Below are 17,295 nucleotides of genomic sequence, written 5' to 3'. Positions count from 1 at the left end.
ACTGGCCCCCACCTCTAGGCGGGGCGTGGTGCTCCAATGTAGCCAATGAGAATGGTGGCATGTGGGAGGCGTGGCCTTTGTGTCTCCGCCCGGCATCTGCAGTTGCTCAACATAAACACGTGGAACTTCCGTCTTCTGCTAAGCGTTCGGAAAAGAATCTTCCGGGTGGGAAAGTCGTATCGTCCATACGCTGAATTCTCTGGATGCACTGCTCACTGACTTCTGAGAGTCACACTCATGGTGTTACACATTCCGGGTCGTCACTACCCACCTCATTTTCAGTTTGACAAGCTCTCTCCATTAAGAAGCCTGAATGTTAATAAAAGATTCATTTCTTCCCAGTTTTGAGCACCCGGAGGGCTCTGAGGGGTGGCGGGAGTAGAGCGAACACGGGTCTTGCTCTCCAGGGAAGACGGGCATGAACGCAGATATCAACACGGGCGATGTGTTATGCTGGGCAGGGCAGGTGAGGTGCGGAAGACCATGGCGCGGTCAGAAAGAAACGTAACGTTACTTTTCTGGGCAAACGTTCGATTCACATTAGCGCCTTTGCGCCCAGGGCTAAGTATGTACTGAGGAGTAAGACTATTCCTGCTCGTATGGAGTGTGCAGTCCATCAGAGAAGACAGATGTGAAAGCAGGAAATTTTCGAGGCGTAAAAAAGGACTCAGACAACTCTGCGCTCAGTCCGTTGGGACACGTGGCGCTGGGAGCGGAACCTAAGTACCAAAGAGTCGGGCTTCCGGGGTAGCGGGCCCACAAGAGCGGCGCACCGGCAAGATGGCGGCAGGCCTGCGGAAACGCGGCCGGGCAGGTCCCGCAACCCGAGCGGCAGGACTGTGCGGGCAGTGGCTGGGGGGCGCCTGGCAAGAGCGGCGCCTACTGCTGCTGGAACCGCGCTACACGCTGCTGGTGGCCGCCTGCCTCTGCCTGGCGGAGGTGGGCATCACCTTCTGGGTCATTCACAGGGTGGCATGTGAGTGCGCCGAGGGGGAGGGGAGGAGGGGGAGGGAGACCGAACCCCCAATCAAAACTGGGACCCACATTCGGAACTCAGACTCCTGATCCACTCAGCCATCAATTGCAGACCAGTATCTTTTACCCAAATCCAAAGTCTGCTCCACAGAAAACCAAACTCGATCTTAATCTCCCCCATAAAACCTGGGTCTAAATTAATGGCTGCTGCTGCTTGTCTCCGGAGAAGGCAGTGACACCCCACTCCAGTACTCTTGCTTGGAAAATCCCATGGACGGAGGAGCCTGGTAGGCTGCAGTCCATGAGGTCGCTAAGAGTCGGACACCACTGAGCGACTTCACGTTCACTTTTCAGTATCATGCATTGGAGAAGGAAATGGCAACCCACTCCAGTGCTCTTGCCTGGAGAATCCCAGGGACCGGGGAGCCTGGTGGGAGGCCGTCTATGGGGTCGCACAGAGTCGGACACGACTGAAGCGACTTAGCAGCAGCAGCAGCAGCAACTGCTTGTCTCTATGGCTTTGGACACGTTACATCCCTTGCTGGGTCTCAGTCTCCTCATCTGTTGAATTCTGAGGTCTCGAAGTGTTTTCTCTGTGATAGCATTTTGTTACAGTCAGTTGGGCATTATTGGTCACTCCTTTCCAGGCAGAAAGCACTGGATTTCAAGCTTACTTGCTAAAGACAGTTAGTTCACTACATATTTGCTGAGTGCTTATTATATGGCTAACACCATACTAGGTGCCAAGGGTATAGTGGTGAAAAAGATAGACAGATTTCCTACTTGTGTATGCGGACCTGGACAAAGATAAGTTGACAGAAAATTACATTACATTATATTCATCATAATGGTACTAGACCAAGTTCTATAATGGACAAAGGTGGGCACTTCAGCCAGACCTGAGGAGTCAGAGAAGGCTTCCTAGAGTCCTTTTCCAACAATAAGAGCTAGTTCCTTGAGGAAAGAGAGAAAGGGGTAGGGGGCAGATTATAGTCTAGGAGAGAATCTTGTTCCAAAGAGCTCCCATTGAAAGAAAGTCTACTTCCTTTAAAGAAATGAAATAATTAGAGTTGGAACACAGAAATCAAGTGAGGGTAGTACTAAGAGATGAGATTTCACATCATGAAGGAATCTCTAAGCTGTGTTAAGGAGATAGTATGGTGATTAAGAATTTAGAGCTCAAGAAAAAGAATTTAGAGCTCCATATGTGCCAATCTCAACTCTTCCCTTCCTAGCTTACTGATCTTGAGCTAGTTACTTAACCTTGTTAATTCATAATTTTCTCTTCTAAAAATGGGAATAATAAAAAAAACTTGGTCTTTATCTAAGAGCCTTGGGGAATCACTGAAGGGTTTTAAGCAGAGAAATGTGATGTTTCTATTATAGGATGAGCTCTGTGGTTGCAGGGTGGACAATAAAATGTAGTGCAGGGAAAGTGGAAGCTGGGAGCCTAATTAGGGAGCTATTGCACCATTGAGGCCAGAGATTGTTACACCCAAATTGAGCGGAGAAGGATGAGACAGATATTTAGGATGAAGAAGAGGCAGGACTTGGTGACTGAGGGTTGGAAATGAAAGAGAAGTATCAAGGATGTTTCCCAGGTTTGTGACTTGGGCAAGTGAGAGGTTAATGGTGCCATTCATGGAACCCAGGAAGGGGACCACATATGGAGTGGAAAGTTCTGAGTTCCATTACAGACATGTTTGATTTTGAGATACTTGGGTTCATGCAGAGAATAGATCAGTTAGAGAAGGGATTATGATAGAAATCCCAAGAATGAGCTGGAACTCTGTGCTTTGATGGAGTGAGGCAGAGCAATTCTGGACCACAAAGTAACCACACCATCCTGTCCTTTTGCAGATACAGAGATTGACTGGAAAGCCTACATGGCTGAGGTAGAGGGCGTCATCAATGGCACCTATGACTACACTCAACTGCAAGGTGACACTGGACCTCTTGTGTGAGTAGGATCGGAGGTTCAGCGAGGATGGGAGGGGTTGACTGGATGCCAGGCTGAGTAGCTTGACCTGGACTCATGTTCCCTCTCTTCCAGGTACCCCGCTGGCTTCGTGTACATCTTTATGGGGCTTTACTATGCCACTGACCGAGGTGCTGACATCCGCATGGCCCAGCACATCTTTGCTGTGCTCTACCTGGCCACTTTGCTGCTTGTCTTCTTGATTTACCACCAGACCTGCAAGGTGAGTTCTCACCACCAGGAATAGGGGCCCCCAAACTGCGAGGGCTGGGGAGTGGGGACGGTTCAGGGTTGGTACGCTGACCTTGTCCCCCACTGTGCCCACCTCTCAGGTACCTCCCTTCGTCTTTTTCTTCATGTGCTGTGCCTCTTATCGTGTCCACTCCATCTTTGTGCTGCGGCTCTTCAATGATCCAGTGGCCATGGTGCTGCTCTTCCTCAGTGTCAACCTCCTGCTGGCCCAGCGCTGGAGCTGGGGCTGCTGCTGTTTCAGGTCAACACCCCTCCCTTGTGGACCCTTCTTTCATTTTCTGTATTTCCATCATTTTCTCCCCAGTTTTCTGCAGCAGCAGGAGTAAGGGAGTGGCCAGACAGTGTAGGTCAGTTAAGGGCCACACTCGCATCCTGCGAGTCCAGGATGTGTAGAAAGTCTCCATCCCCAGGCGCCTACACACACACCACCCTCTTCCTATCCTGTTTCCTCCAGGCTGCTTATGTGGTTGGAATTGGTCAGTTGCACTTACTAAGTACTCAGTATATTATTTGTGGCTCAGTCTGAGTGTAGCGACAATGATTCAGCTCCCTATCCCAGCCTCCTCCCAGGCTGCCTTAACCCCTCCAGCGGTTCTGAGTATGAATGCTCACCCTCTGCCTGGAGCTTGCTGGCAGGGAACGGGGAGCTGCTGTGGTGATGGTCAGGGGTACATGGCCCTGATGAAGCTGATCTTCACTCTTCCTCCCCACTATCCACTCCAGCCTGGCAGTCTCTGTGAAGATGAGTGTGCTGCTCTTCGCCCCTGGATTACTATTCCTTCTCCTCACAAAATTTGGCCTCCGTGGGGCCCTCCCCAAGTTGGGCATCTGTGCTGTCCTTCAGGTATTCCGTCCCTACCCTGTCCCCTTTCTGATGAAGTGGCGGCCACTCTGTCTGGACTTCTTTCGTTTTTGAGACATCTTCAAAGCCAGGGGACAGTTTTGGAGTTGATTCTGATCTGGACAGCCATCACCTCTAGACTTTGGTTTCTTTAGCTATAAAACAAGGGTGTTGAATTAGATGGTCTCAGAGAACCGTTCTAGCTGTGCACATTTATGACTAGATGAATTTAAATATAAAGCACTGTTATTATGTCCTTCCTTGGCCTTTTTGGCCCAAGATTTTGGTCTGACTGGGTGGGCTGGCTTTCTTGCTATTCCTAGTGGCAATTAGGGAACCTCTGGGATCTATACCCTATCTCCCCTCCCCTCAGTGATTAGCATGAGGCTGAGGCTGAGCCTGGGCAGCTCTGCTGATGTCACACTCATCCTCAGGTGGTGCTAGGGCTGCCCTTCCTGCTGAAGAACCCCGTCGGCTACCTATCCCGCTCCTTTGACCTTGGCCGCCAGTTTCTCTTCCGATGGACAGTGAACTGGCGCTTTCTCCCTGAGGCCCTCTTCCTGCATCGTGCCTTCCACCTGGCACTGTTGACTGCCCACCTCACCGTGCTCTTGCTCTTTGCGCTCTGCAGGTGGCACAGGTGAGAAAGCGGGGCAGTTCCTTGGGCAGACATGGGGGAAAGAGTGAAGGGCCTAGGCCTTAGGGGCTGCTTGGGGACACGTTGAGCTCCGTGTGGCCCACTATGGCGGTTTGATAAGTTGTCTCAATGGTTTCTCCCCAGGACAGGGGAAGGTATCCTGTCGCTGCTGAAGGATCCCTCCAAAAGGAAGGTTCCACCCCAGCCCCTCACACCCAACCATATCCTTTAAGTCATGGGAAGGTAAGTCTTGCCCTCTCCAGGTGCAGACAGGGTCCTGGTCAACTAACCCTGGACGGCTGCTGCTCTGGGAGAGGGAAAGGAGGTTCCAGTAATAGCTACAGGGTCCATTCATAGAACTCCTACTCTGTACCAAACCCTGTGCTGAGCACTGTACATATTTAAGCGTGTTTTATTCTTAATTCTAAATATCATTGAGTTACCATTATGAGGGGGCACCCTCTGCTTAGCGCTGTCTTAAGAGCTTTACGTATGTTTAAAGCTCACAAGAAACCCCGTTTTATCCTCATTTTACAGATGACAAAATTAGGGCTTTAAAAGGTTAAGTAATTTGCCAAAGTCACACAGCTAGTGAGTCATGATGGCTCCCTAAGCCTTACACCTCTAGATTTTATTGCCTCCACACAGACTGAGGAACAGGTCCAAAGAGGTTCAGAAATTTGCCCAAAAGTATGTATCTAGGAACTACAGAGCCAGGTGCTGTTAGACCCCCCCCAAACTTTTGTCCCCCCTGCTTTGAAATCTCCCTACCCCTCTGCTCCTGCCCTTGGCCTTGACCACCGCCTACAGATTGTTTCTACCCTCTTCACCTCCAACTTCATTGGCATCTGCTTCAGCCGCTCCCTTCACTACCAGTTCTACGTTTGGTATTTCCACACACTGCCCTACCTCCTGTGGGCCACGCCTGCCCGCTGGCTCACTCACCTGCTCAGGTACTGGCTGGGACAACCCTGGGGGGAGGACAGGGGTGGGAAGCTCCTCATCCCAAGGCCATGACCGTGGAGGGGTAGTGGGGAGCTGAAGAGCTGCAGGTCTAGAGACAGGATGAGACCCAGAGCTTCTCCCTTCTTTCTAGGTTGCTGGTGCTGGGGCTCATCGAGCTCTCCTGGAACACATACCCATCCACGTCTTGCAGCTCTGCTGCTCTGCATGCATGCCATGCAGTCATCCTGCTGCAGCTCTGGCTGGGCCCCCAGCCCTTCCCCAAGACCATCCCGCACAGCAAGAAAGCCCACTGAGACCCAGCTGTTCTCTTCCAGTCCATTCTTGGGACCCCAGATGGGGATGGACTCTGCCCTTCCCAATAAACCAAGTCTCCTCTGCAGCCTCCGTGGAGGTGCCTGGACTAAGCTGTCAGGGACAGGCACGTGGCAGATAAAGAACTCATTAAGACAGTCCCAAGAGGCACTTTATTGCATAGGATCTGGGGGCTGTGGCTCTCTCCCCTTCTGCTGCAACTGCACAGAGCTCAGAGGGGAAGGGGTAGAGGGTGGGAGGGGCGAGAGAGAGCACAGGCAGGCACTTTTTGTGGGGGCAGGAGAATTCTGTGGAGGGAATGAGAAGCAGTGGGGACAGGCTGTCGCCAGCCCACCCCTTCCCAGCACCGAGAGGCCGGCTCTGGGTGGCAGTGACTTTGAGTTGGTTGGGGGGGATGCCAGCCGGAGCAGTGGGTGACCTTCACATGTTTGCGGGGCTGTAGCACAGCAGGTGGAGCTGCAGGTTCTGGTCCCAGTGACGCAGCAGCAGGAAGAGACCGCGGGCTGCAGCCTTGAGGTTGGCCAGGTCCAGGCCATCGGGCAGGTGCTGCGCCCGCAGCCAACAGTCAGCCTTCGCAGCTGCCAGTTCCCACTCGCCGAAGGCCCCCGCACAGCGGTGCTCCAGCCACGCAAGCGCCACAGCCGTGGCCCAAGTCCGGCCCCGCAGGTCAGCGCCACCAGGCCCTTCCAACCCCTCTGAGGCCTCAGTGTCTGATCCCCGCCCACTGTCCACCTGGCCCGGACCCTCGGAACCCGAGCTGGGGGACGGGCTGCAAGAGGCTGTGGCGCTGCCACCCTGGCCAACACTGGGGGCTAGAAGTGCCCAGGGAGAGGAGGCCGAAGTGGGGCTGAGGCTGGCCCGGTGTGCAGCAAAGGGCGAGGCGCGGCACAGGCGCTCCTGCGAGATGCGCACCGCTGCACAGAACAGAGCGTCCAGGCGGAAAGAGCCAGGCGCCTCCTGCAAGCGCACCTGAGGAGAGAGGAGGTGGGGGGAGAAGCGAGCTGAGACAGTGCCCTGGCCCTGGCAGCGCCACCCTCCACCTCCCGAGTCCTCACCAAGGGCAGGTAGTCGTGGCCACTGCCTTCACTGTTGCTGTCACTGACTTGGCCTGTGTTGGGGCTGCAGGGTCTGTGGCTGTCTGGGCCTCTGGACTTCCAACGGCCCAGGCTGATCCGGGAGGGAGGCCGGGGAAGCGGGCGATGAGACCCTCCTATGGGGGCTGCATGGTCCCCCAAAGCAGAACTGGAGTTGCCAGTTTGGTCTGGGTCCCAGCCACCTGCCAAAGAGCCTTCCTTCAGTCCTGACTGGAGCCATTAGGTGGTGGTCCCTAAGCCTGCTGCTCCCTACTCCGTTTCCTCAAATGTGAGTGTTACCTTTAGAGTGGACAACTGTGGGGAAAGGAGCTGCATCTACATGGCTTTGAGAGATAGGAGGAGTACCTGCAGGTTCAGCTGGCTCTGTATGGGCACAGAAGATAGGGAGAAGTTTGGGAGGGTGGCCAGTGAGGTGAGAACTGGCTCCTGGGAGGTCCCCTGGGAGACCCTTTGCTTACCTGAGCTCTGCACCTGCAGGGCTGAGGGTAGGACCTCCCTGGTGGTAGCGTCCACAGCTACAGGACAGGTGAAGCAAGAAGGGGCAGAGCTGACCTTACTTGTCTGAAGGGCTCGGAGCCAGGACCTCCGGGCGTGACCTACGAAACCAAGCAGCAGCTTGTGGGCTGGGAGGGGGTGCACGCCTACCACCCACTCTCTACAAAGAGGCTCACAGAAAAAAAACCTCTACTCCCATATTGCCATGGTTTCTTCCTCTGTCCTTTTTTTTTCTCTTTTTTTAGCAGCACCTTCAGGCTTGTGGAATCTTACTTCCCTAACCAGAGATCAAACCTTACCCTGGCAGTGAAAGCGTGGAGTCCTAACCACTGGTCCGCCAGGGAATTCCCAGCCCTCTGTCCACTTTTGAACAGAACGGAGTTCCTTCTTGGGGCCAGCTCAGACTCCTCAACTTTGACAAGAAGCGGTTAGGCTAAATGCTCAACCACCTTCTATTAGCAAGGCTAGGCTCCTTGGCTACCCACAAATGCAACATTCTGGACACAACCCCGAGGAAGCAATGAGTGGTGCCTTTTCCATCCCCTCATTTCAGCACTGCCCTGTAGAATTTTCTGTAATGATGGAAATATTCTGCATCTGCATGATCCGGTGTGGTAGCCACAGGATTCAGTATGTATTATTCCTTAGAGTCTCCACTAAGCATGTGAAGCGTGGCTAGTGCAACTGAAGAACTGACATTTTAACTTTAATAATCTTCCTAAATGACAGATTTGTTTTTACATTATGGGCACTGTGAATCATTACAAGATGAAATTCCCTTTCTGTTGGCTGCTAGGAAACTTGGCCAGTTTTGGGTCCCCTGCTTGCAAGGGTACATAACCTCATAGTGTATATCTTTAATATAACCTAATTTTCTGTTCCTTTTATTATCCCTTCCCCCGACATTACCCTGCTTAATTTTTTTTTTCTTGATAATGTGGGTGAGCTGCCTCAAATCATTTGTGAGCAAGGTGAGGTACAGTGAGTGATCACACAGACCTATGCCTCTGCCACTCTCTGCCCCGAACAGTGTCCTTGAGCCCTGATTGCGCCCACCAGGAACTCACCCCGGTCAGCCCTGGTCTCACCCCCTCTTCGAAGAGCCAGCTGCTCATTGTCCCGAACCACAGAAGCTGCTGTCAGTCGATGGAGTGCTTGGTCCCAAGCATTATCTCTTTCGGGGGGTGACGGAGGCAGGGAGCCATCATCCTGAGGCCCCCACAGCGTCTCCAACCCAACACCCACCTCCCAGCACATGGGCTGCTCCCCACACAAGGCCCGGATCACCACATGGCAGCGTGGAGCTTGGGGAGGCTGTGCTACTGCTGGAGGGGCCAACTCCCCATTGAGGGGAACAGAAGTGAACAAGAAGGGTGGTTCCATCAACATGTCCCAGTCCATGGGGGCTGGGGAGAGCAGGTTTCCTGGGGAGAAACAATGGTAGGAGCAGGGGCCACGTGGTGCCCTGGGCTCCACCTCCCTACAGCCTCCTGGGTGACAAAACCCAGCTCCCCTGTAACCCTTACCTGAGTCATCCAAGCCCTGTCCCAGCTGCTGCCCTGGCTCAGGGCCTGGCCCATCGGGTGCTACACCTAGAGAGGGGTGCCGGGGGCACCCTGGGACTGGGTTCACCCGGCCTTGGGGGGATGAGAGGCTTCGGCCAGCCAGAGCCACTCTGCGTCGACGGCCCAGCACCTCAGCACTCAAAGCCCCAGTCTGCACATGAGAAGTGGAGTCCACTGGTCAAGGAGTGCAGAGCTCCTGGCCTGATCAGACATACATACATGAGTAGCCACATGCCCTTTTGTCTGAAGCCCTAGATGGCTGCTCACCACCCTTAGGGGTGAGGCCAGGCTCCTTCTGGCCCCTGGCCCCCTTCCCTGTGTCATCTCACTCTATGCCCCATTCTTCCAGAGGAGGCTCTTGCTTTCCTGACTCCCTCAGACAGGGTTAGTCACCTTGACTCTGAACCCCCATAATGTCACGCTTCTGTGCTTGTCAACATGTGTCACATGGTATCATCATTATATATCATCATTACCTATCTGTTTTTTCAAGTAGACTTAATAGTAACCACTGCACAATCTATGGCATACAGCCAATGGTCAATAAACGTTTGCTGGATACATGGTGGGATGTGGGTTGAATCTCACCTTGACTGGAGCCAGTGGAGATGGAGGCAGGGGACAGGAACGGGAGCTGGCAGATTCTCCCCAGGCTAGGCTTCGGCAGCCCTGCTGAGAAGGGGGATCCAGGGGAGTGTTGCCCTCAGGGGAGCCCGGGCCCTGGGAGACAGGGGATGCGCTGCTGCCTGTGGAGCCTGGGCCTGGCTCTGGGCTGGCAGAGCAGTGGGTGAGCACATACTGCTCCCGGATGTACGAGGACTGGAAGATGCGGTGCCATATGGCTGTGTCAGAAGAGGGATTAGGTCCGGGGTCCGTGACCGGGTCTGTCAGAGCATCAGTACCTATGGGGAGGCAGTAGAGCAGATCCCAGCCCTGGGCTCTCCACCACCCACTTCCCCTCTAACACACACACACACCCCCAGGCACTCACTCCGCTCTGAGTCCCCAGCAACCCACGGGCTGGACAGCTCTGCTGACACAGTGCCTGTTCCCAGTGGCTCTGAGGTGCCAGTGGGCTCAGTGCCAGGGCTGGTGGCAGATGGTGCTTCCTCTGGGGATGGGAACACCGAGCCGCCCAAGCTCTGCCAGCCAGGCTCTTGGCCCTGGAGAGGGATAGACATTGAGAGGGGAAAAGAAGCTGATTATAGTTATACACTCTATCTTTTTCCAAACAGGATTTAAGATGGCTCACTGCAAGAGGCAATAAAGATTATAAAGCAGAAATTAAAACCCAGTACTAAGAAAGGAAACATACATGCTGACCAGAGCGTTACTAGAGCTGCTATGACTGGGCTTCAGGTTTGGCCCTGAGCTTCCTGGCAGCCAGGAAAGAAAGGCAAACAGTCCATTTTATGGCTCTCCCAGTCAAAAAGGAGCTAGTATGATTGGTTCTTCTAGAAAGATAAAGCTTTTCCTAATAAAAATAACTCATTTATCCAACTCCACCTCTGCGTCAAGTATCCTACCAACAGCGTGCAAGTCATGAATTTCTAATTAAACACCCCTATGAAAAAAGTCAGTGTAAGGGGCTCAGAGAGGTTGACTGACTTGCCCCAAATCAAATGGTCAGTACACAGAAGAATTGGGATCTGAGATTTCATCAAGACGATGCTCTGTGTGGCCCTGAGTGTTACAGGAAATAATCTGCTGCTGCTGCTAAGTCACTTCAGTCGTGTCCGACTCTGTGACCCCATGGACGGCAGTCCACCAGCCTCCCCCGTCCCTGGGATTCTCCAGGCAAGAAAAGTGAAAGTGAAGTCGCTCAGTCATGTCTGACTCTCAGCGACCCCATGGACTGCAGCCTACCAGGCTCCTCTGTCCATGGGATTCTCCAGGTAAGAGTACTGGAGTGGGGTGCCATTGCCTTCTCCTAGATGTTGCTTTTTGTAGGGCACCGTGTGAAACAATGATCAGATTTCAAAAAAAACCTCAAAGCTAATGCTGGTGCTGCTCTCTGTGTGCTTCAGTGACTACAGGCATCACTCTGTAGGACAGCTCAGTGGGAGATCTTATGAGGGGGGCAGGCTGCAGTCACCTTGAGGGACCCAGTTTGGTCCCTCCTGGGGAAGTCTAGGGGGTAGCAGTAGATGAGTTTGGCAGAGAGAGGCACTGGGAAGAGGAAATGGGTTTTGAGGAGACACAGGGGCTTCAGCCATCCCAGGCCCACCTCCCACCGCCCCCCAACCCAGGCCTACCCCCGGGGGTTGGGACCGGAAGCTGTCCACCCTGAAGAGTGAGCAGTAACCAAGAAGCTGGTCCCCAGGATAGAGCGCAGGGATCTCCCGGGGTGTCAGCAGGGCCTCCACTGCATCCGGAACAAACCAGTCCACAGAGATGTCACTCAGCGCGGGCTCCAGTGCTTTCCTCAGGGCCTGCACCAGCTGTGAGGAATGACCAGAGGGAACCCGTGAGAGAGAAGGAGGTGCCACACAGCCGGTGGAGTGGGGAGGCCACCCTTCTGGTGCCGCTATCCACCCAGTGCCTTGCTGAGGCAAGCAGGGCAGGGTCAGGCTGGGTCAAGGGGAGGAACGGGGATAGGAACAAGCAAGGAGACGGAGTGTTCAGTCCTCAAGGCTTGGTGTGAACTGTCCTCCTGGCCTGTGCCATGTGGATGGGGCAAGGCTTTTCAAAGATATGGCTCAGTACCAGGACAAAACTTAGGACAAGATTGGGGGAGTAGTCAGAGGCCATGTCCCCCGCACCTTTGGCCTCCTGCAGCACCCCACAGCAGGGTGCCTGGAGACCTCACAACCCGACCAGGATGTTTCAGACTCAGTGCCACTTGGGAGAAGGACCCTGAGGAGAAGGGAGCAGGGCCCAGGCTCAAGCTCACCATGGGCTGCAGCCTCTCCCCAGGTCTCAGGAAGTAGGCCTGGCCCCGGCTGAGAGCAGACAGACCCTGAAGCAGCTGGCGGCAGGCGCGCCCCAAGCCAAAGGAGAAGCACCTGACAAGAGAAGGGGAGCAGCTGCGGCCTCAGTAGCCCTCTCTGGGGGCCAATCTCAGGAGGCTGGCTCTGCCCACTCCATCCTACCTGGCTGCCCCTCTATGCCACCTCATGAGCTCCAGGGTCTGGTGGGTCACAGCGGCCATGGGGGAGGCAGCAGTGACCAGGAAAAGCTGCCTAGGGTGGGCCCTTTGCTGGGGCTGCCCCAGGGCCCAGTCCAGAGCAGCCCAAACGTCCGGGGTGCCGTCCACAGCCTGTAGCGTCTCAACGCTCTCACAGATCAGCTGCACAGCTTCCTGGGGGAAGAAGGCTTGGGCTGGGCACAGCGGGCTGGGAGGACTCTGTGTGTGCACACCCAGTTACTCAGGTGTTTCTGACTCTTTGCGAACCCTGTGGACTGTAGCCCACCAGGCTCCTCTGTCCATGAGATTTCCCAGGCAAGAATATTAGAGTGGGTTGCCATTTCCTCCTCCAGGGTACTTTTCAACCCAGAGATCCAACTCGCGTCCCTTGCATCTCTTACATTCGCAGGTGGATTCTTGACCACTGTGCCACCTGGGAAGCCCCTGAGATGTCTCCACTGACCCCCAAATCCCTAGGTCACACTCACATCACTGCAAGGCCGGCTCTCTGGGAAGAGGGGCTGCACCGAGATGCCAAACATGGCAAGGTTGATGAGCGTCTGGGGCGGGAGTGACTTCACAGCCAAAACGATGGCATCCTGGGGAGGGCCAGGGAGGGCAAGGTGAGGCAGGCCCCACTGGCATCAAGATCAACAAGGGATGAGGGGCCAGATGAGAGAATCTGGGCAAGGACCTGTGTGTGACTGTGAGAGAGACCCCAGCGTGCAAGGGAAACTCTGAGTTCCTGTGAGAGACATTTGGGCACGTGGCCACAGAGGTGCATGTGAACCCTGGGATTTGGGATTGGGTGTGACCTAGTGAAACTTTATGTATGAGAGGTGGGTCTTGTAATCTGGGAGAAACACATGTGTGTGAGTATGAGAAGGAGAGAGGTAGGTGTGTGTGTATGTGTGTGTGTGTGTGTGTGTGTGTGTGTGTGTGTGTGTGTTGTGTCTTTGAGAGGCAGCCCCCAGCCCACCTAGACCCACTGCCTCACCCAACCCCCAGCCCACCCACACCCTGCCCCACAGGCCTTGTGTGCCACACTACTGCCATCCAGCAGGAAGAGGAGCTCCCGTGTAGCTGTGCCCAGGTGTCCGGGCTTGGAGCTCAGGTCCGGGCAGAAGCTCAGCACCAGCACGGGGTTCAGCAGGATATCCTTGTGGAAGCGTCGCTGCAGGAAGCACACCTGAGCATGGGAGCCCTGAGTCATCCTGGGCCAGGCTTCCTGAAATTCCCACCTGGGCTGGCAGCAGGACCTAGCCCTGGGACCTTTGTCCATGCAATCCACCCAGATGGGGCACCCTTTTGCGTCATCTGAATAAAGGCAACGGCAGAAGCAGGTGGCTGTCCTCTGCCTGTGTCAGTCCTATGCCCCATCCTCTGAGACACGTTCCAGGGAGACTTGCGTGGGCCTCCTGTGATAGTACTCATCAGCCTGTCTCAGTGGTAGCAGCTACTGAGAGCTCCCACTGAGAGTAGAGGCCTCCTGCCCATCCCAACCTAAGCCTGCTCCCCTGCTCCTCCTGCATTAATGCAGCCAGAGGTGAGGCCAGGACCCCAGGTCATTATACCTGCCGGTCCCCATCACTGTCCCTTCGCAGCAGCCTCTGGAAATCCCGGCGGGCTCTCACCCGGGCCTCGTACTCTGCTGAGCTCAGACTGCCGGCCTCCAGCATCAGGTGGGGCTGGTGCGGCTCTGGGGAGGAGGGGACACAGCTCTGTCAGAGAAGCTCCCATCTTTAGACCCCAAGCACTCAGCCCCACTATCCTGGGAACACTTTGCAGGCTCAGCCTCCCTGCACTGCCGGGCCCACCCTCACCAGTGACTCAATTGTTTGGCTTTGGGCCCAGAAATCATTGAAAAATGCTCCCCAGGTGGTCCTGAAGCAGGCAGCACTAGCCCACCGTGTGCCCCAGTCTCTCACCACTGGGGTGCAGCAGGATCTCCAAGGCCCGGTCACAGCGGTGGCCCTCTGCCAGTGTGACACAGATGGTGGCTGCAGAGCTGGCATGAGGTGGGGCATCAGCCCGAAGAGCATGAGAGGGGCTCTCCAGTCCTGAGGGAGGTAGAGGCAGGAAGAGGTGATGACCACGCCATCCTAAGCCAGTCCCAAAAGCACTAATATCACCTTCCCAGACAATAATGGGGGCCCGGGGGCAGGATCATGACTGATTCAGCTCAGCTCTCAGAGTCCAATCTATAGGGTAGACAAGGTGGGGTCTGCCTGCTTTCACGGACTGGGAGGGGAAATCCCAGGTGTGTTCCTGGCTGGTCAAATAGTTCTGTATCAACCAACTGCTGATTTAACATCCTCCTCTACCTTTTGCACAAGGAAACTCAACTTCATCACTTGGACTGGTCTCATTGTAAGCATCGCTCTTCTCACTGGTGAGTGGAGTGGAATGTAAAGAAATGACATCTTTAAACCTACAGGTGTGAGTGTTGTATGGAAGTAGCCAGCGGATGATCCCAATGGGAGACTAGAGGTTCCTAGGTCTTAGGTCCCCATCTTTTTTGTACTGCGTTCCTCCCATCCCTGAGCCTTGAGTTGTTTCCCAGTCGGCTACACTGGGAGGGATACCCACCTGCCAGCAGGCACGGCCCAGTCACCAGCATCTCAAAAGAGAAGGTGTACGGGGCAGGGCAACGGGCAGGGCCCAAGAACACATCCCGAGGAGCAGCTGACTCCTCCCAGGCTGGCCCTTCACCCTGAGGGCTGCTCACTCCGAAGCAGCTGGTGGGGCTGGAAAGGAACATGAGGAGGGTCACTCGGCCACTACCAGGGTCCCTAGCCCCTCTGGCTGACTGGCTTCAGCCCTTCCCCACCCTGCCAATACCCCAGGACACCCTGCCAAGGCCCCCTCACCCGCACTAGACCCAGAGAAGCCGAGGGAGGGACGAAGAGAATCACCATAGGCCCAACCTGTCGTCACAGAGCCCCGGAGGCCTGAGGGGCCCCGGTGGGCCTGGCGGGGCCAGAGGGGTGAGCACAGAGGGCAGAGCCACGTGCAGCACCCCGTCAGGCCTGGAGGGCAGCTCCCGGCTGCTCCGCAGGGTCACTGTCATGGTGCCGGCCGCGGCGATGAGGCCTGTGGGCAGCACCAGCGTGGACCGGGCCTGGGCCAGATCCAAGACAAGATGACCTATGAGTGAGGAAAGGGATCAGACGGGGCTGGAAGCAGAGGAGATGGGGGAATACAGGATGGGAGCAGGCACAGAGTCAGGGAGCTTGGGCAAGGAGAACTTTGTGAGGTTGGAAGGATGCTGGGCATTGGTGATGTAAGATGGAGGCGTGAGATGAATGGCAGTAGAAGGAGAGGCAAGTTGATGGCAGAGGATCTGGCTGTCATCAGGAAAGGCAGAAGTGACATCACTGCTGATGGAGAGCTGAGGAGGAGAAGGGGGATGTCCACACCACCTCCAAGGTCCTGTGGGACCCATACCCTCTGCCTCTCTTTCTTTACCTGCTCCAGCCTGTTCAACCCGTAGGCCTCATTTCCCTAAAAAATGCTTACTGACATCTCCCATTGCCTGGGACCCTCCCTGCTCACAAATACCCTGCTCATGAATGGTTGAGGGTTGAGGACTCCCCACTGCCCACTAGCTGTGGCTCCAGAATTTTATTTATTTATTTATTTTTTGTAGCTCCAGAATTTTCTGCCCAAGAGGAATTCAGGAACAGTAATCTATTTGGAAGCTGGCTAGAGGACATTTGCATACCAAGTATTCCATTTTACTTAGACCAAGGGGTCTGTCTGGGGACTGGTGACATCATGGGCAGCATCGATGCTGCTAAAGGGAAGATGGCCAGGTGTCTAAGGTGGAAGTCAAGACCCTATGTGGTCAGGCCCCAGCCTACCTTTACAGCCCTCCTGGGCCTCATTTCCCCAGGATGATCATTTACCCGTTCTTCTGAAAAATACTTGCTGAATGAATGAAGGGGAGGAAAAAATGAAAGGAAAAAATGGAGGTAAGAAGGAAGAAAGGGGCTTCTGTCTCCAGCATCTGAGGCTTGGGACAGCCTGATACAGTGAAGAGAACACAGTGTCAGGTTTTGAGTCTCTGCTCTGTGACTTCTGTCTTTTGTTTAGCAACTGTCTTGTTTAGAGGAGCCTTGGTTTCCTCATTTATAAAATGGGGGTCATAATTATATGACTGTGGTGAGGAATGAATGAGACAATATACGGGAAGCACCCAATATGTAAAAGGCTGTTGCTGTTTCTCTTGTCATCTGTTAGAGGGGGAAGGAGAACAACACTTGCATTACATACCTCTCTGGATTCAAAGGAGGTGACATCAGTGACTGAAACCGGGAGTCACTATGAATATGAGGCATTTTATCACCATTACCCAGTATAACTTACTTCTGAACCTTTGCTTACACCGTTGCCCCTGAGTAGAGTGCCTTTTCTCTCCTCTCAACCTTCCTAATACATCCCACCCTTCCTTTCAGTCAAATGCTGGCTTCACCTCCTCTGAAATATTCCTGAGGCCTCAGCCCAGAGCTCCCTTTATCCTCCAACTACCTGCTGGGCTTGTGCCAACTCTCAGCACCACTGCATTCTGTCCCTCTTCTTACCCAGATGGTAAACCCCATGTGCAGGAATCAAGTGAATGCACAAATAAATAAAAGAATGAAGTGTGAGCCAGGAATCCTAGGGGAGGGCTTCTGTCTCCTCCCCCAGCACTCTCTGAGCCCCTCTGTGTCACTTTTTTTGAGAGATGTTGGGACTCGGAGATGACCAAAACCCCCGTCCCAGGCCCCGGAGCTAAAGCTCCAGAGGGGAGGGAGAGCCTTGTGGACTGCCTGCTGTGTCTGTCCACCTGGCTGCAAGCCTCGGATCAGGCCTGGTTCACATCCCACCAGCACCTGGTCAGCGTCAGGGGCCCAGTCCTCTATGGTCGAATGAAAGGGTGAATCAATGAAAAAACAGTGACGGGGAGGGGGGCGGGCGGATGGGACAGGGAGGCGTGGGATGCAGAACGGTTGCTTGCAGAGGGGTGGGATGCACAGTGCGTCTGCTTTCAGGAGATGGGGCGGGGAGCGCC

General features: G+C 54.6%; 2 protein-coding genes across 2 annotated transcripts in view; one reads left to right on the top strand and one right to left on the bottom strand.

The window, feature by feature from the left end:
• Positions 1-766: 766 nt before the first annotated feature.
• Positions 767-6,101, top strand: ALG3 (ALG3, alpha-1,3- mannosyltransferase). Its single transcript, XM_010855690.1, has 9 exons — positions 767-976; positions 2,836-2,935; positions 3,029-3,176; positions 3,286-3,446; positions 3,929-4,049; positions 4,481-4,686; positions 4,828-4,904; positions 5,492-5,636; positions 5,780-6,101. The coding sequence occupies exons 1-9, from the start codon at positions 781-783 to the stop codon at positions 5,940-5,942; spliced, it is 1,317 nt and encodes a 438-aa protein (XP_010853992.1). The 5' UTR covers positions 767-780; the 3' UTR covers positions 5,943-6,101.
• Positions 6,102-6,169: 68 nt separating this feature from the next.
• Positions 6,170-17,295, bottom strand: part of VWA5B2 (von Willebrand factor A domain containing 5B2) — an 11,813-nt gene continuing 687 nt past the window's right edge. Inside the window, exons 2-18 of the mRNA XM_010855712.1 lie at positions 15,170-15,389; positions 14,832-14,989; positions 14,171-14,302; positions 13,817-13,941; positions 13,276-13,431; positions 12,731-12,841; positions 12,208-12,416; positions 12,009-12,120; positions 11,371-11,556; positions 10,107-10,278; positions 9,704-10,017; positions 9,077-9,266; positions 8,618-8,974; positions 7,514-7,651; positions 7,335-7,418; positions 7,017-7,261; positions 6,170-6,930 (exon numbers count right to left, since the gene is read on the bottom strand). Coding sequence (XP_010854014.1) covers positions 6,382-6,930; positions 7,017-7,261; positions 7,335-7,418; positions 7,514-7,651; positions 8,618-8,974; positions 9,077-9,266; positions 9,704-10,017; positions 10,107-10,278; positions 11,371-11,556; positions 12,009-12,120; positions 12,208-12,416; positions 12,731-12,841; positions 13,276-13,431; positions 13,817-13,941; positions 14,171-14,302; positions 14,832-14,989; positions 15,170-15,389 — 3,458 coding nt within the window. The 3' untranslated portion in view covers positions 6,170-6,381. The remainder of the gene's footprint in view (positions 6,931-7,016; positions 7,262-7,334; positions 7,419-7,513; positions 7,652-8,617; positions 8,975-9,076; positions 9,267-9,703; positions 10,018-10,106; positions 10,279-11,370; positions 11,557-12,008; positions 12,121-12,207; positions 12,417-12,730; positions 12,842-13,275; positions 13,432-13,816; positions 13,942-14,170; positions 14,303-14,831; positions 14,990-15,169; positions 15,390-17,295) is intronic.

The sequence above is a fragment of the Bison bison genome, unplaced genomic scaffold (genome assembly GCF_000754665.1).
Source record: "Bison bison bison isolate TAMUID 2011002044 unplaced genomic scaffold, Bison_UMD1.0 scf7180017864367, whole genome shotgun sequence".
Classification (NCBI taxonomy): Eukaryota; Metazoa; Chordata; class Mammalia; order Artiodactyla; family Bovidae; genus Bison; species Bison bison.
This window is presented reverse-complemented; position numbering and strand designations above follow the sequence as displayed.